The sequence below is a fragment of the Triplophysa rosa genome, linkage group LG19 (genome assembly GCF_024868665.1).
Source record: "Triplophysa rosa linkage group LG19, Trosa_1v2, whole genome shotgun sequence".
NCBI classification, from domain to species: domain Eukaryota; kingdom Metazoa; phylum Chordata; class Actinopteri; order Cypriniformes; family Nemacheilidae; genus Triplophysa; species Triplophysa rosa.
The window spans coordinates 15,733,382-15,756,801 of NC_079908.1; the positions used below are offsets into that span (position 1 = coordinate 15,733,382).

The 23,420-nt window shown below is 38.0% G+C and overlaps 1 protein-coding gene across 1 annotated transcript in view; it reads left to right on the forward strand.

Annotated features, from left to right (window-relative positions):
• Nucleotides 1–10,535, forward strand: part of unc5da (unc-5 netrin receptor Da) — a 167,231-nt gene extending 156,696 nt beyond the window's left edge. The window contains exons 14-17 of the mRNA XM_057360337.1: nt 4,343–4,492; nt 5,389–5,553; nt 6,317–6,495; nt 8,616–10,535. Of these exons, the coding sequence (XP_057216320.1) occupies nt 4,343–4,492; nt 5,389–5,553; nt 6,317–6,495; nt 8,616–8,859 (738 nt within the window). The 3' untranslated portion in view covers nt 8,860–10,535. The remainder of the gene's footprint in view (nt 1–4,342; nt 4,493–5,388; nt 5,554–6,316; nt 6,496–8,615) is intronic.
• Nucleotides 10,536–23,420: the final 12,885 nt, after the last annotated feature.

The following is a 23,420-nucleotide window of genomic DNA, read 5'->3' on the forward strand; positions in this document are numbered from 1 at the left end:
TATGCGGAAAAGACCAGCATCACGTGTTTACATTTATCCACCATCCTTTTATCCAGAGGCTATACTATCTTAACCATTAAAGGGGTCATATGACAGGGCTAAAACGAATATTATCGTTTGTTTTAGATGTAATGCAATGTAAATACACGATTTAAGGTTCAAAAAAGGCTGTATTTTTCACATATCGTGCATGTTTGTATCTCCTCTTTGCCCCGCCTCTCTGAAACGCTCAGATGTTTTACAAAGCTCATCGCTCTGAAAAGCGAGGTGTGCTATGATTGGTTATTTAACCAGTGCGTAGTGATTGGTCAAATACTGCAAGCGTGTGACGGAAATGTAACGGCTCTTACCATATTTGGAACATCAGGTTCCAAAGCAATTGTACTGACAGGTACGCCCACCTTGCTTGCGTAAACATTTGGGCGGTCTCAGTCAAATCATACCACGAACTGACGTAGATTTGTGGGGGTGTGGTCACACGAGGCGTTTCAGGCAGGTCTGGGTGAGCATTCGCTTTTAGATAGAATGCATCTTTTGTTCCGACACTTTTATTTTTGCAATTTTACGTGGCTAAAACATGCATGGGCAACTTATAATGCACCAAAGACACAGAAAAACACGTATTCGCACCATATGACCTCTTTAAGACCAAAAAAACTTTTGTTCAGCATCACAAGCTAAAGTTGTACTGGCGAACAGCATTGCTATACTGGTAAACCAGCCAGACACCATCAAACCAGGACCTACCAGCTGAAATCTTTTCCACAGACTAAATTTTCACCTTAGATGATGTCTTCTTAAATGTCATGATACATTTCCCCCTATACATTGCTTGTGCCATTAGATAAAAATCCACGGCTTAAGGGATATTTGAATTCATGCGGTGACATGTTATGGCTGGCCGTCTTGCTTTGTGGTACTCTGGTTTTACGCTCCACCGAAAGTCAACTGGACTCTCTCTCTCTCTTGCGCTTTCTTAAACGCACACATCTATTGGCTGATAGAATGTGTTCTTAAATTACTAAGACACGGTCAGCCACTTTCACGCTTCCTGTGTCACAGAAGTCCTTCCCCGCGTTCAGTACGTGACCGATTGCTTTCCGAGTGCTAATTAAAAGTGATTTACATCAACGTCTAGCTGAGCGGACGCAGCTTGAGGAAATTCTTTGTTCATTTCTCCAGCGCGCTCGCACACTTTCCGTCACACTGAGTTATCGCGACCGCTGGCCTTTTGTTAAAAAACAAAACATCATTTCTGTATTGATGTCATTTATGTTTATTGTTTCATGTGGAGCTTTCCTCGTCGTGGTTATGGAGCAATAAAGATGTTTTTATGTCATATTGAAGCACCAAGATGTACACAAACATGATTATGATTTTGATCATAGTGGCTCTGTTTCTCTCTCTCCCACACATAGAAAAGCAGTCAACTTTGTGTTTGTGTGGCTGTATTTATTTATTTTTTGGTGGGACTATGCTTTGCATGTTAAGGCTAAAATACACTACAAGACTTTTGCTCAGATTTTCAGTCTGGACTTGTTGCAGAAAGTCTGTGCCAGTCTGCAGATTTGATCAGTTAGTGTGTTTCTATCTGAAACTTTCAAAAAGTCTGCAAGTGTATGATGTCTAGTTAAAAAAAATCTGTTCAGATTTTTAAAGTCTTGTAGTGTATTCCAGCCATTAGCTAAACACTGTAAGCATGAGTATGTGTGTGTACATTGTGAGGTCCAACCAAAAGTTTCCAAGGAAATTGGTTAAAACTTTAAATAGTTCCCTTGTTGAAAATCTAAATATGCAAAAATGTTAATAGGATAAAATATCATTAGAAAAGAAAAGTTATCATAAAAATAAATCTCTGTGTGTGTGCGTGCACGTGTGTTTGTGACGGCTCTTTGAAGTCCGCTCCTCAAAAAAGACGCACTCACTACTTAACGGTCAAAGATTGCATTTCTCCACACCATAGCGCTTTTTCTATTTCACTTTGTTTGTCCACACGATCAGCGACCGTTTTTTCTTCCTTTGTTGTCAGGCAGCGTTGTTTGCATTTCACAAAACAGCAAATGAATTCCTCCCTGGAAACTGAACGAATTCAGTCCAGTATCGATCAGCAGCCATCACAGCGAGATACTATTTTCCTGTCTTTTGTGACCGAGGCAGTGAGAGAGAGAGAGGGAGAGACCTAATGCTCTTAATGCTGCCTTGCCGTTGTCAACAATTCCCACCGAATAGATGCAAAGTGCACAAAATCACCAGTGCCTTTCATCAGAGCAGATTCAATGCCATGCAATGTCTTTTTTTCCACTCCATTGTGCGTGTGTGTTGTGTTCGCACATGTGGGAAAGGTAGGCGACTTTCATTGTATTCGACTGTGATGGTAATTGATGGCATTGTGCCTCGTGATTTATTAGTTGTTTTGTTACCGGATTTTGTTTTGTTTTTATTTTTTGGCCCGGAGTGTTATTGTAATTCCATTCTTGTAGATGAAAAATGCAACGGAGGCATTTCTTCTACCTGTTTTTGGACCGGGGGTTGGAAACTTCAAACTCGCGTTGAGATTTTTAATCACTTTATGCTTCATCTTCTCAGGTTACGAAGATTTAAGGTTCCTTCAGACCCAGGAAATAGCTGTTCTGTAGTGTGGGAAGACTTTTTCTTTCCAGCTGAATAATTTAAACATGAGCAATCAGTTGAGTTGTGTTCTCAAAGCTGAATAGTTTTATGTGTCGGATGTGTTTATGTAGCCATTTAGCATTTGTGTTTGTTTCTTCAACTAAGGGCACTTTTGTGCCTGTCAGCTTGCCAGAGTTTTTACACCTCACTAGTTTATTTCATTTGACAACTAACAATTTTCAAGAATGGACATTTCTAAAATTCTGTCATCATTTACTCTTGTCATTTCAAACCTGTATGGCTTTTTTTCTGCACAACACAAAAGAAGATATTTTGAAGAATGTTGGTAACAGAAAACTGTTGGTCCCCATTGATATGCATTGGTTTTGTGTCCATACAATGGAAGTCAATGGGAACCGTTGAGAACTGTCTTCATTATATCTTCTTTTGTGTTTTGCAGTAGAAAGTCATACAGGTAAGTATTTTTGGAAAAAAATACTATTTGGGGAAAATGTCTTGTTTTGGTGGAAAGGATGCAGCAGTGGTAATTTCAGAAAAGGTATATTCATCATTTTCACCTAATAACCATGTGTATATATTCAGGGGCGCCTGCAGCCGTACGGCTGTACGCATAAGAGGGCACTAGTTATCATTTTATTTATATGTTTAAATATTTAAATAGTATTTAAAATAGATTATTAATCTGTGTACACTCATGACATATTGAGAAAGCAAGAGAGAATGAGAGTAAATAAATAAAGTAAATAGTGTGTATGTTGATAAATCAAATGTGTGTACGGTTAGCCATTCTCATGATCTGTTAAAGTAACATGTTGCCAGATCTTCATAGATAAAAACAACCAACAAAGACTAACCGAAAATAAACCAAAAAAATCCAAATAGGTTATATTTTATAAGACCACAAAAACTCAAATATCCGTAACTGAGTTTTTTTTTTACAAATAAAGTGCCGAGCTATATGAGCTAAAGACCAAATATCAAGCATAAAATGCGCTTAAAATTAAATGAACATGGCAACACTTCAAAAGAGCGCTCCGTGATACAGCCTTCTGAGCATGAACAAAACAAAGCACGCCTGTCAGCGGTAGTTTACTTTAAAATTAAAGTAAAGTCTTTAGCCGAAAAATAGCAGGCTTATATTCTTATTTACAGCTGCAAAATACTAGAACAGCATTACTAGTGTGACGATCATCACTTAATGCGGATAGGCTACCTGTTCCGTACACACATGGAATGATAATTTAGTGAATTCACTCCAATATTTAAATGCGATTGTCACTTCTGAAACTGCAGTGTGTGCATGGTGCAACACGATGAAAGACACCAGACTTACTGGACTTGCACTAATGAACATTCAACCTGAGATTAAAATGAACAGCGAGGAGGTGCTTAAACAGGGAGGAGGAGAGTAAGCCTCAAACAGCTATAAGCAAGGTTTATCTTATATATATCTCTTTTATATTAATTAATTTTGTGGCATTTCCTGAGTATTTAGTATTTGCGTGTGTGAGAGCTTTATGTTGGGTGGGGGATTCTGTGCTTACCCTGAGTTAAAATCCTGCAGGTGCCCCTGTATTTATTATTCTTTATTTGTTTGTCACTTTTTTGTATATTTCAGTCTTATTTGTTTACTCTCTGTTTGATTTATTTTGACTGATTTATTTTTAGTGTATTTACTCTACTGTTTTTTGCCCTACTGTATTTCTTGCAGGAGGTGGTATCACTGGAGCGAGGTCGAGGTGGCCGCCTACTGGAGGAACCCAAGACCCTTCTCTTCCGAGCGAACTCTTTTAGTCTGCAGGTTTCCATCCAAGACATCCCCCAGTTCCTCTGGAGCATCAAACCTTTTACCACCTGCCAGGTGTCGTCTTCATAAATATGGATACCTTCTCCGAATGAATATGCATGGTTTTGTTAATATGCATATGAGGTTGAATATTAATGAGATGTCAAATTCAAGTGTTCATTTGACTGGTTGTATGAATATTAATACGGCACTGTTTAAGGTAGTTTAGCCAGAGGCCATGGTTAGAGTCTGCCGTCTTTTTTTCTGTAGATAGAGGTTTTACAATCCACTGCGTATGGTTTTAATTGGTCTACAAAAAAGTCAACTTCAAAGCGTTTTTGATGCACAAAGAGCACAAAGTGATAGTTAACACAACCATACTGTAACTATTTCTGTTGTTAATACCCAGTTTATCTTTTGCTTTTGTATGTGATCAGACCTGTGATTGATAAAACATGCAAATTCAATATGAAACTACATTGAAAACCTCCAGAACACTATTATAAGCTCATAGAAACACATTAACAACCGCACTGAATACTTTGGCATCCACCCAGAGCATTTTAGCATTGTGGCAGCAAAGGCACAGGCATGCCCTGCTTACATTTTCTTTAGAAAATGAAGCAATCTAGTTTTATGTCTTAGTGCTATGCCAAGAAGCGTTTGTATTTTTAGAGAGCAGTTTTTAGTATACAGTTTTTTTTATCAGAATGCTGAATATATTATTTACCCACAGTTCCTTTTCTCCGAAAAGCTTTATAAGAGCTGGCACATTTTTATCCCAACCATACCCATAGCGAGCTATGTTTTGTCACACTCGCCATCGGTGATATGACACCAAGTAAATTAGCTTCAGTGCCGCCAACAGAAGAATAACAATAGAAGAGGAGAGGACATGAGAGGAGACGATTTCTTCTTGTTTGTAATATACTAAAGTGTTTCTCTGTGTGTTGCTCTTGTACATTGGACAGGAATTCACCTTTTCTCAGGTGTGGTGCAGTAACCAGACTCCTCTGCAGTGTGCCTTTTCTCTGGAGCGCTACAGTCCAGCAGCCAATCAGCTCTCTTGTAAGATCAGTGTTCGGCAGGTCAAAGGTCATGAGCAGATCCTGCAAGTCTACACCACCATTGCAGAGGTGCGGAGGAAAAATTATCATGTCTTGCAACCAGCGCTGTCATTCGATTAGATCTACTTTTGATTAATTTTGTTTGGTAAACTCAGTTCCAAGAAAAATCAATATGTATAGGTGTTATTATTAGGTTTACAAATTTGTCTGGATGCCACTGATAACGTAAATGTATGCAACTGCCCTTAGTATTCCCCTCGCTAGCACGAAAAACAGATTCTGTATCTTTCAAATTTGCATTATGGAATTCAATGCAAATGTGAAGTAATTCAATAACAAAACAACTTTCCGCTACAGTTTATGGACTTTACTGTAAATTAAGTTTGCAAAGTTATTGTCGTCTGCCTGCAGCATTCACATTAAAGTTTCCATGAATGATGGTTGTTTCACTCATGGGTGATATTTTGCAGACTGACCTTAAATTCCACCATACAAAGAGTGCAAATGACTATTTAAACGTTTCATCTGTTAAATTACCCGGAAGGACAATCTTTTCCCATCATTTACTGTTAAATGTGGCTCCGCTTAAAACCGGTTTCAATCAGCTCCGGAGGTTCGATTTGTTTCACACAGAACAAAATTAAACCACTTTAATGTTCATTTGTATAAATCAACAGTAAAGTTAATGGCCTTAAACTAAATGAAATACATTTAGTTAATCACACGTGTTAACGGATTAACTTTGACAGCTGTAATTGAAACACACACCATATTGACTATCCATTTGTATTGGTAACCCCTAATCTGTCTCTCTAATGCTTTGTTCCTCCAGAGCGAAAAAGACACCGTGCCATTCTTCACCCAATCAGACTGTACCGTCTCCTCCCAGACGGGGTCCAGGGCCTTCAAAATCCCCCTTTCCATACGGCAGCGGATCTGTGCGACCTTTGACACAGCCAACGTCAAGGGCAAAGACTGGCAGCTTTTAGCGCAGAAACTCCACATAGACAGGTGAGCAATTAATGCACGTAAACATGGACACGCTTTGCCCACAAACAAACATACGGATAAACACAGTCAACATACGGATGTGTAAACATTACTGGACTTCAACATATGGATGTCTCCACATCTAATTTGCTTTGTATTCGTTCGGCACATGGCTGTCCTGTAACAGCCAGAAGGTTACATTAACCACGGGCAGAGCCACAGGCGTGATGCACAGATCTCCACATCATGCACACCTCGAGCCCTAAACGCCATTGCAGGGATTTAATTATGGATGTAGAACGTAGAGGTTTCTTAAAGGGATGGATCCCCTAAAAATTAAAATCCGGTCTTCATTTGTTTGCCCTCTTGTTGTTCAAAACCTGTATATTTTTAAATTGATATTATTTATAAACTTTTTTTTATTATGAACCTGTGTATTTTTCCTATGAACGACAAAAGTAGATAGTTTGATAAATGTCTCAGTGGTTTTGGGTCTTTACAATAGAAGTCAATGGGGGCCAATGTTGGTTGGTTTGTTACTAACATCAAAATATCTTCTCTTTTGTTCTGCAGAAGAAAGAAAGTCATACAGATTTTGAATGACCTGAGAATGAGTAATGATGAACGATTTTCGTTTTTGGGTGTACTAGCCCTTTAAGAACACAATTTTGATGTGCATTTATGTGTGTTTTGTACGATTTTGAATCAGGTGGCTTTGACAGTCAGTGTCTGAACACCCATCCAGATCTTTTCCTCATTAAACTACTTTTTCTGTTCTTTCTGTTCTTTTTCCTTTCAAACATACCCTTGGTCCTCTGCCCGGCTTTGTTTCTTCTGTTTTAATAGCGGTTTGGCTCACTGGCTTTTTTTCTTCCCCACCATGATTTAAAAAAACAGTTTATTACAAATGTCACACAAACAAACCAAAATGTCAGAGATGTCTAAGTTTCAGATCTGTTTTATACTCGGTCGCGTGTTTTTATGTTATGTGGGTTTACTTGTGAAATATTTTCACCGGTGATGAAAGAAAGTTGTTTTTGAAATGAGACTGGGAGAATCGGACGGAAGGATTTAGGGGAATTTTCTAGATGGTCGGAGCCCCAGGCAGTGTGTAATGAGAATGTCTCCTCCTTGTTAAGCTGATTTCTGCAATTACCTTCTGAGGATGTGCACGCTCGCCTTAACAGCGCAGAGAGCAATTACCCAGAGGGCTGCAGGGCGGGAGTTATGTAGCGCAACGCTGCCCCCTGCTGGACACCAAACACCTGTCATAAAATTAGAGAATACACAATGTTTACATGGCCCCAGCAGCACTGCGGTTTATTGTTGTCTGGTTAATGATGATGTTACATATCCAGCATTGGAATTAATGCTGGTGTAAGCTGGACTTTTCAGACCAGATGGATGCTTCAGTTTTTACTGTTTGGTTGATGTAAGTGTTGTATTAATAATAGGAGGTCAGCCTGAGGTCAACAGGTCATCTTCAAAATATTTTTTTTTAACTCATCTGCATTGAATATTGAAGCCATGTCTGTTTTTTTAGACACACCTGCAGAAGCGCATCTCTGGTTTCCTCTTCGATTAGATTACGTCTCGCAAAGATGGGTTGATTTTCTTCCAGCAAAATTCCAGTAATATCCTTCTCCCTGTTATAAACTAATTTAACCATTTTTATAAGTCGCGGAGGCATTCTGGCATCACAGGCTGACATTATTAAATAAAAAGTTAGGCACACCGAGGCTCCTTGCAACGGAGTGTAATAATTTTGTGTCTCAACGGCATAATTAGAATTTATATAACTAAAATGTAGGTTAGGTCAATAAGGATTTAAAAATACAAATATACTCCAGTGCGCATAGACACGAATGTAAAACATATACGGTTTACTTAATTAAGTTTTACATTCACACATGATTATGTGAAAGGATTTCCTGAACCAATTAAATTCAGTAAAATGCTTCAAATGGGAAATAGCTGTTTGGCTGAAAGTACCTAAAGACACAACTCACTAAACAAACCCACTTTAACAAGAAGTGATATTCACAATAAGTTCTCCCCAAAGTGCTTTTTACCTGCATTGTTTTATACAGCATTCACAACTTTTGATGTTGATCTCTGTTTATCTTATCTCCATTATTCAGGAACCTCGGTTATTTTGCACGCCAGGCGAGCCCATCCGCTGTAATTCTGAGTTTATGGGAAGCCCATCATCAGGACAGAGGCGATCTGGACTCTTTGGCCAGCGCTTTAGAGGAAATCGGCAAAATTCACTCTAAACACTCAACCAGCGTGGACACTCTGGACTGCATCAGCAAAACTCACCCTTCCATCGACTCCATAACCATAACCCGAAGCAGTGAGGAACTAGACACGGACCACACCTAAGAACTGTTTTTTGGGAATATGAAGTAAAATACAGTTCTGAGGAGAACATAATGAGAGGGGAGGTGGCACTTTAAGAGGTTGCCCCACCCTTTCAAACGGTTGCTCCTCCCCTTTCTTGACTGACACAAACAGGGTGTTTTAAATGGGATGTGACCAAATAGACAAGCTACAGTGATGCACAGAAACACATATCCACGTGGTATTCTTATAAATTACTCATAAACGCATCAGAACAAACGGAAAAGTACACTGAGCCTGTCTGGCGAAATTTTGGGTGTGCTTTCGCAACATTATTTGTTTCGGTAGAGACGAAATGAATGAGGCTTAAAAGTCTAAATGTTGACTTGCAACCACAGGGTTGTGCAACTTGGACTGCGTGACTAGACCGGGCTGCCTCAATGCTTCAGAGTGTGTCGTCGTTTTTGTGGGACACGTTTTTTTGCGTATTTCTGTTTAAAACCAAAATGGTTGTCTGCATTTCTGAGTACCTTTCTGATTGCAAATAGATTAAAAAAGAAAAATCACCTGTATTATTGAATACTATTAAAGCTTGTTGGATAGCAACCAGTTGAAGCTGAAGGGTATAATGATACATGACAAAAATGTTGCAGCCTTTAAAAATATGCAATTATGTTGTTTTGAGGAAAGAACTACAAAGAACGAGACAAAAGAAATTAATGTTCATCACACTTGTTTTTTGAGGAAAAGTCGGTTCATTCATTCTGACAGCTGATTGGTCAGAATACTTTTCTAGCACCTAACGCATTCTACCATCTGTCTCTCGCAATGACAAATGATGGACAACTGTGTCAGAGATTTCCAACACCCATTTAAATCCAATTCTTTATTTCATAACTCTGCAAAACAACTGTGGAGATACCCGCTCAAGCAAGAGGAGTGACATCACCTGTCCATATGTAATTTTCATCCTTTTTTGTTTCATCTGAATACATCCAGAATCAGATTTTGCCTTCATGTTGTCTAGATGGGATGAAAATCTGAAAGCATTTTAAAACACATTGCCCTCCCAGATATGCTAATAGGTTCACAAGCAGACATACATAATATAATGTATTAAAGAATAAGGTGTATCTGCAAGCACGTCTCATCCAAGGTATGAATATCATCCACGTCGCACATCACTTTATCTGAGTGTGAAAGATGAGCTGCCGGGATACAGTATGTGTGATGCAAATGCTTTATTACCATATAATTGTGTGAATATGTGATGAAATAGTCTGTTGCATCAGGGTATGAAGGAAGATAGATTGTGCTTTTTGATATGCTGAATTATTAACAAAACCTTATGTGTCAATTCTAAAGTACGCCAGCAGAGTGCAAATTGAGGGTGATTTGACTGTCAGGACACTGGTCCGACACAGATTTAGAGACAGAATCTGCAAGGGCACTTGAAAAAGTGAAATACAAATCCAAAATGGTTTACTGGGAACGGGAACACATTGTTATAAATTTTGAAGGGTGAGAAAATGAGAGCGAGACTAATATATGTTTACTTTATTCAGATATTATGTACGTGATGGACAGCGTGTTATCTTCTAGAAGGCTATCAGTGAAGACAAAAGCATTAATCATGTGTTCTTTTGAGAGAAGAGTTAGTGAGTAAATATGAATAAATTATTATTATTTTATTAGCAGTGAAAAAAATGTTTTATTCCTTTTTTCTGTGTTTGCTTTGCAATGATCTAAAACGCACAGAAAAGTCCCACAGTAATATTTTGAGTGTTTGAAATAGATCCGTAAATAATGTAATGTCACAAAATTACAAACATTAGTAAATTGTTAGCAGTTGGCCCTCTTCTGCAGACAAATTAATATGAATATCTGCTTTTTATTACATCTTTCGACTATTTTGTTGGATTAATGCATACATTTTATACTTATGTTATTATTATTATTTTATTTCATATACTACAGTATTTTATAAGTGCAGTATACAGTCTACTGACCATTCAAGAATTTGTGCTCGTTTTCTGTAAAACAGCTAGAGCTGCGTATGACCAGCAGAGGGCAGCAGATGAATATTAGTCTTAATATTTCTCTCTGCTGAAACAGACGTGAGATTTAAGCATATTTTTTATATTTTCCAGATTTAAAAGAGAGTTAAATGTAAAGTTCGTATTTAGAAACTAAATCTGTTTTAATTCAGAACGAGTAGGCCTACTATTGATATTTTTATTTACTAATTACTTTTAAGTATTTATGCAAAATGTCTAGGTCTATGTTAATTTCCTGTAATCTCAATATTGTTAATGTAATGTAAATTAATGCATTGTTGAACAAAATGCTGTTACTTTAAAAGGACACGAGTGGATGAAAGGCCCATACCAGATGCCACACTTAGCACAGATCTCACCAAGTACCGACATCTCCAACCTGGGCCTCTGACACTCTCACCATGCATACACACTTCCCAGATTTAAAACAGGCCTCCACACACACAGATTGTATACCGCAGTTCACAGTCCATGCTGAAATAAAGCCCCGAGAGTTTAACACTCCCACTCAAAGCCTTAACCTAAACAATCCAGGTCTCTGGATAACACAGGGTGTGTGTGGAGATGACTGCTTTACACAAACATCTCAGCCACACGCCTCTTATAACTCCAGCACCTCTGCCAATCCCCTCAAGTCTTTACACTTCATGTTTAAGCATAATATGTTATTACTTAGAAGTATTACTGGTGACGTCTGAGAAGTTTACAACTCCCCGGTAGAGGGAATTGAATATTTCCTGATGGACTGTCCTTTTGCTTTGTGCTCCAAGGGTCCCAAATCAGATATGGATCAAGTCACAAGACACATCGGGGGAATAATTTACTCGAGGCCTCCGGCACTTTCAGGAGGTTTTAGTTTGGTTACCTGCTAACATATCCACCAGACAGCACAAGTAAGTCAGTATTTGCAAAAGTTGAGGCTCAGTTTTAAGCCCTGCCGGAGCTTTCTTTTATTCAGTTTATTCAAATACTGCTATTTTATTCAAATGAAGAAATACTTTTACTAAAAATTCTGTCACAATTTATTCTTCTATAACAAAGGAAATTTTCAAGCAGCTCTTTTGCATACAATGTGACTGTGGCCTGCTTATATATATATATATATATACAGTATATATATATATTTTTTTTTTCTAGCTTGACCAACCCTGGTCCCGTCCGCTTCCATTGAATGGAATATACAAATGCAGACGTTCTTTTAAAAAGTTTTACAGAGTGCCTGAGAGAATATGTTTGGTATTCCACAGAAGAAAGAAAGTCACAGGTTTAAATCATGAGGGTGAGTAAATCAGAACATTCATTTCGGGGTGAACTATCCCTTTAAACAAAGGTTTTGTGGATTCATACTGCTGTGTGAGTGGGCCGCTTTGTCCCCGCTGTTCACAGGGGCAAATAAGCCTGTGACTTGAATGAACGCAGCATGTCCGCCAGATGTCAAACTGTACGGGGCAACCTCCACCCTGCTCTTTCTCACCGCCAAACTGCTGGGACAACTGTTCTCACTCGAATGGATAAAAGATGACTGTCTCTCTCGCTCACTAACTCTCTCTCGTTCTTTCTCCGGGCCGGATGAAAGGCCTCCCAAACACCCACTCCATTTGCATGCCATTGAGTCCAGAACACACAGGGAGCCTGTGTGCTGGAGAAAAGAAGGGAGAGGAAAAAAGATAGAAGAAGAGTGAGTGAGAGAGAGAGAGAGAGAAATGCACTGAAAGGTCACAGCTAACTGTATAACTGTACAGCAATTTGGGGTAAGCGAGATAACTAGATAACGCTGAAGTGTGCTTTGTGTAGCAAAAGAAAGCTAGAGAGCGAGACAAAGAGAAGAGCAGGGTAAAGTGGAGTCATGTGAAGCTCATGAGGACAGACCTTTCAGAAAGGTCTGAATGTTGCTCACCGCCTTGTTTTGCAGTTTACTTCCTTTGTTGCCTGGATACGAGCGTACACTCACTCTTTCTTACCGTTTTAACACTTTTGCTTTTGTTGACGATTCTGAATCACTCATTTTGCCGTCCCTGCTGTAAAGATACAGTAAAATACAGTATGTAATTGCTCAGGAAGCGTTTACTGTGTGCGTTCGTGTTATCTAGATCCACAACTTCATTTCCTACCCCTACCCCCCGCCCCCTCCCGCCGGTCTCGCTTGCTTTTTCTCATGGCTGTCTTTTCCATTTCTGCTCCGCTCTGTGCACTCTTCCATGAGTTCACTGCTGAAGATGTGGAATATTGTCTGCAGCACACTTCATACTGTAATGTAACCCGGAGGAATGTCTTTATGAATCCTACTCCATCACAGTGATGGTTGTGAAGATGTGTGAACTTGGAACAATGATATAATGGAAGCTGGAATCATCCGACCGTAGCTTTTCCCAACAGTTTTTCTTATGTATCATGTTAATATTTGTTGACGTCTTTTAGAGTGCCATGTAAATGTATCCCTTATGAAAATTAACCATGGTTTTACTACAAATAAAAAATATGGTTAGAATAGCCAAACATGGTATCCACAAATCAACTATGGCTTTGCTACAGTAACCTTAGTTTAAGTGTAGTTTAAGTGCAAGAGTAGTAGCCATTTTTTCCCGGATTGAATACCATTTGTATAACCACATATTTGTAGTAAAACTGTGGTAAAGTGGTATTCAATCCGGGAAAAAATGGTTACTACACTTGCACCATAGTAAAAAACTTATTCAGATGTGATTTCTAAAACAAATATTATGGTTTGTTTTAGATGTAACGCAATGTGTATACACAATTTAAGGTTCAAAACGCTGTTTTTTCCACATACGTGCATGTTTGTATCTCCTCTTTGCCCCTCCTCTCTGAAACGTGCAGATTTTTTACAAAGCTCATCGCTCTGAAAAGCGAGGTGTGCTATGATTGGTCAGTTAACCAGTGTGTAGTGATTGGTCAAATACTGCAAGCGTGTGACGGAAATGTAACGCCTCTTACCATATTTGGAACATCAGGTTCCAAAGCAATTGTACTGACAGGTACGCCCACCGTGTACATTTGGGCGGTCTTAGTCAAATCTTACCACGAACTGACGTAGATTTGTGGGGGTGTGGTTACACGAGGCGTTTCAGGCAGGTCTGGGTGAGCATTCGCTTTTAGACAGAATGCATCTTTTGTTCCGACACTTTAATTTTTGCAATTTTACCTGTCTAATACATGCATGGGCAACTTATAACACACCAAAGACACAGAAAAACACGTGTTCGCACCATATGACCCCTTTAAGCCTTTGATAGTTCACCCCAAAATGAAAATTCTGTTATCATTTACTAACTTCTGCAGAACACAAAAGAAGATATTTCGGTCACCAAACACCAGCAGTCCCCATCGACTTGCATTGGTTTTGTGTCTGTACAACAGAAGTGAATGAGTACCGCCGTTGTTTGGTTACCAACATTCTTCAAATGATCTTCTTTTGTGTTCTGCATAAAAAAGAAAGTCATATGGGTTTAAAATGACATGATGGTGAGTAAATGATGACAGAATTTTCATTTTTGGCTTAACTATCCCTTTAAAATCAAACATCCATCCATTTTCTATACAGTCTTATTGTTCTTTGTTCATTATATTCTTTATTGTCTTATGCAGGGTCACAGGCAGTTCCTAAAACTCATTTCCAGCTAAACTGAAGTGAAGTGACCTATTAGTCAGATATGGTGACCCATACCCGAAATGTGACCTCTGCATTTAACCCATTCAGAGAGTAGTGAACACGCGTACACCCGGTGTAGTGGGCAGCTATCACTGCAGCGCCCGGGGAGCAAGTAGGCTTAAGGGCACCTCAGTCGTTACCCGCCGGCCCTGAGGATCGAACCTTCAACCTTCTGGTCACGAGGCCACGACTGCCCTTTCAAATGGTCTTTAATGCGAAATAAAAATTCACGTTTTGTTTTGATTTTGGGTTTAAATGTCACTCAGACATTAGCCCAGCTGTAGGTGCTATATTTGGCTTTGATTCCAATTAGATTTCAGACTGAGAACATTTTAAGTTATAAATGTCCTTCTTATTATTTTCCATGGATTAACGTAATTGAATGTGAAGACAAGCATCATTAGATGGGCGGAAGTGCTTTTGAGGACGATGCTTCAGGCGGAGAGGTGGAGCTCGGTCTCATAGGGGGGTGCATAATCTATCGCAGTTATATTAGATTTGGCATGAACATGTCCGCTAAGTGTAAATAATTTCATCACGTGTGCTTATGACTGCTTGTGTTTTTCTGGCTAGACCTACAGTATGCATACTCTTTTTGTATGTTTGTGTTATTATACTTTTACTACAGCACACAAACACACGCACTCTTCCCCCAACCGGCGTCAAGACGCATGCTTTGAATTACTTTACATTTACGCCTGGTGAGAAGCCAACTGCCTTAGACCGGATCAGACAGCAGTCTGAATCAACTCTCTCTCTTATTATTTCTTCTGCGTGTCTGTCAGACCTTTCTTCAGATCTTTATTTGTTCACTGTCTCGGTCTGTCATTCCCTCATTTATTACGTTCCTTTTTCCTTCGACTCGTCAGGCCTGTTCACTCTTTACATTGGCATTTAGTCCTGTCTGTTTTTTTTCTTTATTTTTGTCTGTTCTGAACTTTTTCCTTCTTTTCTTTTCTCTGTGTCTATTTCAACAAGTCATCTGTGTCTAACTGCATTGATCTTCTCTTTGTCTGAATATTTTATCTAGTGTGTGAACCGGCTCCTATGAAATATCTTTCTGCATGTGAGGAAGAGGTAAGTCTTTAAGAATCCTATGTGGGTTGTCAGCGTCATGTGACTGATCAGGCCACATATCTTTGTCTCCACCCTTAATTCATGACTTGTGCATGCCCAAACCTACAGCCAACCCAATGATGTCATAAACATCTCCACTCCTGCTGTTTTTCAGAAATGAAGAATGTAATGATAGGTGTGTTTTCAATTCATAAGTTGTCATTTGAATTGAATATATCACATGCCACAGGATATTAAAATATGACAGGGTGAGGAATCTAGTGAATTGCGATTCAAAGAAATTAAACTGTGCACATTTAGTCCAAACCGTTTTTCGACAAAATATGACATAATTTTTACTCATTATTTCTTAGGATCTTAAATAAATATTTAATTACAGATATTTTTCAAAGTAAAATATTATCGAAACATCAAGGTTTATTGGACTTGAAATTAAATGTCTAGCACATTGTTTTTAGAAAAAGTCTGTTTTATAATATATGTACTGCTTGTCAAAGTTTTGCATTGTTCATTGTTTTGTTCAGATTTTTTTGTTTAGTAGATTGTTTTGTTTTTGTGTTTTAATGCAAATATATATGAAAAATGAATCCATATGGATGCCATGTATTCTAATAGGTTACACTTTATTTTGATAGTCCACTTTGGACATCATACTGACCATAAGGAACTTTGCCACTACATGTCAACTAACTCTCATTAGAGTATTAGGTTGACGCGTAGTTATAGAAACAAACGTTATGTGGCCCAAATTTAACTTTAAGAACTAGTCTTCTGCAAAAATCAAGAAATGTTGAGTAGTTTTAATGTAATTTAATCCAGTTAACATGCAATAAAATATGAATATAAATTAAATATAAAATAAAAGGTTATATTACAACCAAACAGAAGTTAACTTGGGGCCAGGGGTGTGTTCGATGAAACTATAAGTAGAATGTTTTTGAGGGAATATCATAGTAAATTTTTGGCACATATTAGAGAGAAAGTCTACTAATACTCCACTGACTGGTAGTAACAAAAAGTTGAAAAGTATAATTTGTACATTATCTAAAAAATATACTGTATCTTTTAATGTTATATCTCCAGCAGTTATCATCTGGTCAAGCTTTCTCTGGAGATAATGACAGAAATAGCATCTGATCCCATCACAACACCATGGTACCACTGCAGTATTTTTTGTAAGACTATCTCTCTTTCAATTCTCGTCTTCCACCCCTCTTCTTCCCTATCATTTTCTCCCACCCACACAAACATACCCAAGTGTCTTCTAATCTTCAGGCCTACTGTGTGTGTAATATGAGTCCGACTGGGCATAGTGACCCATGTCTCATTAAAGACCAGGACTCAGTCTTGAGCCCCCAGGGAAAGCAGACATTCACTAGCACACAAACACACACACACAAAAGATAGAGAGAAGGGGGGGGGGGTGCATGATGGTCAAGGCCACTGCGGAGAGTTTCTGCAATGTTTATGAGTCTGTTCTCTATGTTGAGGCCTGTGAGTCACACTGTGCACATACCACCTGCTTGAGTCTTACACAACAACGTCTGCGACTGTAGAATACAGAAGAAAGCAAGATGAGAATAAACAGTGTGAATAGTAAAAGTGACATCAGTCGATCGCGTAGTTTTATTTGAAAGCATTTTATCATGCACAGTGAGGTAAAACTCTGACAAGCTATGATTTAGTCAGGATTCCTGCTGAAAGATATATCGCGGGCAAATATTCAACATCTGGATCTGCTAAAGGTTCCTGGCATATCTAAAAATACCAGTCTGTTTCTATTGAATGAACAGTGATTCTTATCACGAACGACAGGGAGCATTGTTTGCAGATGGCATTTTATTGGATATTTTGTTATCTATTTCAATGAAAGGATGTATTGTAGTGAGAGCTTAATGTAAATACTGTACTTTTGTGATGGCATAACTACAAAAAATCTACTAAATGTTCATTTTCAAATTGTTAAGAACTTAAAGGGCCAGTGTACGAAATTTAGCGGCATCTAGCAGTGAGGTTGCGAATTGCAACCAACGGCTCACTCCACCCCTCATTTCGAAGCACTACCATGGCTGATAATGGACTAAGATGTCTTCACGTTTTCGCTTCTTTGCCGAAGGAGATAATGTATTTACGAAACAGATAATGAAATTTACGTGTTCTGTAGAGCAGTTTGTCCATTTAGGGCTACTGTACTGTATGTAAGGTAATAAAAACATAACGTTTCATTATGAACCTCTGAAGACATAGTTATGTATAGCCTATTATATTGCTTTTCTTTTAAAAACGTTTGTTCATGAGCTAAATCAAATTGGCTTTACAAGTCACTTGAATTGAAATGATATTAAACTGACTTAAAAAATAGATTTTTTTTATGGCAAAAAAGTTGTCAAATACAAATACTGTATATACAGTAATTAGAATGAATGATACCCTAGTCCGTTCACGTGATCAGAGAGACTGGAAAAGCATCTCTATTTCTGGAACAAAACTATGACAATGACACATTAAAAACAGATCATAAAATAAAAGGACAGGGAGAAAGTGTGAAATGTGGTTCAGAGTGCAATGCTGAGATCAGGAGAGCTTTATATCCTCCGGTGATTTGAAAAGACGACGTGACACAGGAAAACACACACCCTTATCAGCTTCAAACATGCGGAATTACCGGATGTGCTCTTAGATAATTCTTACCTTGTGAATTTACATGGACTTGACTTCTGGAGTCTTCTTTGCGAAGACGGATAGCTACAACAGAAGTTATTTTTATGAAGTGCACGGAGGCCAGAGAAGAGTAGAGCACTCAGAAATCACATTCTGATGTTTTATGTATGTCTGGGAAAGGCCTTGAAGAGTTAGTATGACCCAATAACATCATATAGGCCTGTTTATCATGAAAAATGCCCTGATTTTCACCAGAAGTAAGTGTCTTGAGATATGAACCCCATGTTCCCATCTTAAACTTGTGTACTGTCTTAAAGTGATAAAATGAAAATTCTCTCATCATTTACTCACTCTCTTGTCATTTGGTAATGGAACAACGGTCGTGTATTCGCTTCTATTGCATGGACACAAAACCAATGTCAATGTGTGGTTCGGTTACCAACATTCCTCAAATGATATTCTTTTGTGTTCTGCAAAAGAAAGAAAGTCAAGCAGGTTTCAAATGACAAGTGGGTGAGTAAATGATGACAGAATTTTCATTTTTGGGTGAACTATCACTTTAAATCTTCATTAGTGATTTTAAGTTTGCTAAGTTTTTGTTCATTTGTATTACCTCAGTGCCCTGGGTTTGACCTGTTTCACTGTGTTATAATCGACTTGTTGCATCCACAGAGCTCAGTAAATGAAAAATGAAAAATGTCCATTTTCATGAAGAAAGTCAAAAGATTCAAGTAAATTATTCCGAAATGAAATCCGACTTATTTTCTTGGAAAGTTCATTTTGTTTTAAGAGCACATAAAAACCGGCACTGGGAGCTTGTATAATGCAGATGACTTAGTGAAATCCTTTGGGACCCGTTGAAGTTTATTTTAAAGCATGTGGCCGTGTCCGGCCTGTTTCTCAGTGAATTGTCGGTGTTGATGATTGTAAGGGGCTAAATGAGGGGATGTGTGGACGTGAAGTTTTGCTAGAACATTCCATAACAAAGTGGAGACAAACAGAGCTGCATCGCACTTGTTTGGCAGGAGACAATGACCTAAAGCGCATAGGGTTCTTAACTCATACACTGTGCAGTGTCACACTTGTGAAGAAACGCGGTCACATGTTACGTCTGTCACATGGCTAAATGTTGCAACAGGAATTGGTTTAATCTGACGGCGGGTTCGCATACACGCACAAGCAAACAAGTAAATTCTAAACAGACCACCGGCTTTCTGGGAAAACAGGGCAAGTTCACAGACAAGTTCAAGTCTGTCCTCTTCTGTTTTTTAAACACTTGAAAAACAATGAGAAGGCGTCACTGGATCAGACTTTGACGCTCAGGATATTTCCTTCCCGTTTCTTCGCTCCTTTTTCCTCTTCACAACCGACCCCCGTTTGGAGCGTCCCCATCATTATTTTCCTCTCCTCGCTTCATTTCCTATACGCTATGTGATAAAACACAGGCTTGTAGTTTATCTGAAGGTCATATAACATCATCCAATTAAAATTAATATAGCAGCAAGAGACTCAGAGAAAGGGACATTATTTGTTGTGGCTATTGTTGGCAAATGTATAACATTATGAGTTAGTTCTCTTTCATGTTGTTTCATTTCCACTCACACTGGCGTAAATGGTCCTCGCTGTTTGTACTTCAAGTTTAGCACAGATGTGGTACTGCGCATGAACTGCAATAAACTCTGTTTTGACTGAGTGGGCGTACCCGGTTTAGTGCAAGCAAAGGTGTGCACAGGTGTTTGTGGGTTGGACACAGTTTTGCTATTGTCAGGCGAGTTTCATATGAAGTCATTTCCTGCTTTTGAGAGGACCCCAGCAACCCACGCACGCACACACATGTGAAATTAAACACAGGAAGGGATGTGAAAGCAGACACTCTTTTTCTTTGAGCAAGAGACAAAAAATGACCAGACTCTTCACAACATCATAACATGTTATTCAAAGATTGCCGTAAAGGGACAGTTCACCCAAAAATGAAATTCTGTCATCATTTATTCACTCTCACGTTGTTCCAAACCTGTATAAATGTATTTGTTTTGCTGAAAGAATGTCAGAAACCAAACAGATCTCTTTCCCTATTGGGAAAATAAATACAATGGGAGTCAATGGGGGATGAGAATTGTTTGGTTACTGACATTCTTCCAAATATCTTCCTTTGTGTTTAGCAGAATAAAGAAATTTATACAGGTTTGGAACAATCCGGGGTGAGTAAATGATGACAGAATTTTCATTTTTGGGTGAAGTATCCCTTTAAGTGTTGTTGTAAAGAAACAACAGAGATAAGTCATTAAGACATCCTTATTTTATAATAAAAAATAATATATAAGAAGAATATTATAAGAAGAAAATTCACCTGGGTGAATTAAACCAAATACTGGTTGCCTGAAGACAAACTTTTGAAGAAATGTGTATTCTTGTAGTGAAACATTGAATTGTTTTAATTTGTATTGCTTGCTCCTTATTGTAAGTCCTGTGCATGTTAATAAAACTTTAGGAACTTTGTGTATTAAAACTGTGTTTTAATTGCATGTTACATTTTACACATTTTTGCTGGGTCATAAATTGTTTTATTGTGTTTCATAATTGTTTCCTAAAAATCCCACAATAGGCTGTGCAGGTTCATGTTGTGACAACCTACCCCATACACAGTTGTGTGAAAACATGCTCTGCAGAATGACTTTTACAATATATCAAATGTATTTATTTACTTATTTGAAAGGGGGATAATGTTGGAAATGTTTAAAAGATTGCGGGTATACAGAAAGGAGCTTTACTATCCAGGTAACAGGTATAATTTCCGGTCTATGCCGAGGTATAGGTTTTATCTTAGAAAACTTGTGATAAGTTTGTGTGCAAATGTGTGATAGACATCTTTCTCAGGTCATTAACAAAAGCTCTTCCGTTGACTCATGCTTATAACCTTGATCTTTATTAAGTCAGATCTGTCCTTCCAAGTATTTGCCAAATTCATAACATCCTGCTCAAATGTTCTGGAAGACCTACACAAAGATATGATTTATACAACACAAAAATACACATATGCACTCTATTGTTGATTCTCTTGTCATCGCATTTACAGGAGACCAGAGCATGAGGTCGATCTTTGCTCTGAATTATGAGACACATCCTGCAGCCCAGACAAGCGTATCCTGGTGTCAACCACCATCCTGTACTCTGTCAAACATAAACTGCTTGTTCCTCACTGATTTCATACTTCTGCTCTCTCTTCACCTAAAACAAAAAATCTCTCGGCATTCCAAACAGTGTCAACAAAATCCTCCCCTTCAAAACAAATAAAAGAGGCATGGAAAGAATGTCCGTACAACTCAAACAGTTATGGTACAAATATGTGATAATTAGGTCTGTCCTCCAGTAAATCCATGCTGAGTTTTTCTCTGCTGGACCCTCATGTCCTCTTTGAAATGTAAACAATGCCGGTTTTTTGTATGTAGGAGTGAAAGAGAGAGTTTGTGGTATAGGGTGTTTTACCCAGATGCCAGACTTGTCAATTTAGGCTGCAAGTGTGAAAAGTTGCATTAAGATGTTTGTAAGCAACACTGCCGTGCAAGGTCAAGCTCAATTCATTGAAGTGTGTGAGTGTGGCATTCTCTGCGGCCTGCCACAAGCATTACTCATACGTCTTTACTGACTGAGCCCTTTCCACAATGAGAACAATCATGCCGATGTGGTATTTTCCAATAGATTTCCACTCAAAACAGCAGAAGACATATCCAGCTTGTCATCACAGACTTACCACGATACTCATTACTAGCACTCCTTTGATTTATTGGAAAAACAGAGCTTGTCATAAAGTTTTGATTTATTATTATGTAAAACAGTTTATTTTTGCAAGATTAAAATCATTTTATTTAAAATTCCATTTAACCCTTTCAAAATTGCACCGTAACTCCCATGGTTACATTTGTAGTGTGAAATCATTTTAACAGTTGCAGTCTTTTTGTCATTTTGTTTTATTAATTACAGTAGTTGTCAAGAAAGTTATTTGACAGTGGTTCTTAAATCAAGTTACCATTGTTTCGATTTAGTATCAATAACTTTTCTAAATAGTTTTTTTTTACAAAAAATACAGAAATAAATTAAAACATTTAACTTAAATTGTAATGTTATTTAAAAATTAGTTTTAATTTACTTGAATTTTGTGTTTGGACTTTTGCATTACACTGAGACAATAACATTGATATATAAATACATTTAAATTAATAAAAATGTCATCTATACTGCATGCTGTCTCTCCCTCTCCTTTTCTTTTTGTTTCCTGACCTGATATATTTTCCAGGTCTCATTAGGCTAAGCTCTCCTATAGCTTACATACCAGGTTGTCAATGCATCCTCAGCCACCTTTGTGCTAGTGTAAGGCCACTCATGCAAGGTGACATGCATAAACAGATCCATATGTCTTAAAGAGGCAGCATGTTAAATGAATTGAATCTCTCATTTTTCTAATTTTATAAAAGATGATTTTGTGCAGTATATGTGCATTTTAAAGCATTTGCATCATGTCATAAAAGAACGAAAGACAAAGTAGGCTTACAATACAATGAACTCAACCTAATTAACATCATTAAATATGAAAAATAAATATTTAACCTGTACCAGCATGCACAAAATCCTGCACTGTCATTCTCAAGCAGATTACATAAAACGCATAAAACATCATTTGGTGTGTTTTTTTTTAATATAAGAATAAAAAAATAAGCTTTTCTTAACTCAAACTCCAAAGAATGCAACTTTATCACGCAATTTCAAATTTACCTTGCAAATCTGTATGGTTTTGCTAATGAATGTCCTCAACATAATTACATCTGGTGTTAGGGATTTTTAAACAATGACAGCAAAAATGATTGCGTAATTTGATCACTTTTTTACCTATCTGTTCAGCGGCTCGCCCTCTGGAAAATTGCAGCATCACGTTTACGTCTTGGTTTCTTTTTTATCATCAGCGGATATGAAACATGTCACACTGGTTCTTAGCCAAAGTTGCCTGGGATCTTTTTGAAAATATTACATTTGTTATCATCAATATGATTAAAATACCTTTATGAGCTAACAAGTCTTTGGTAGCAAACTCACAAACAGCACAAAATGAGTGAATCCAAGAATTAAATTCAATACTTTATTGT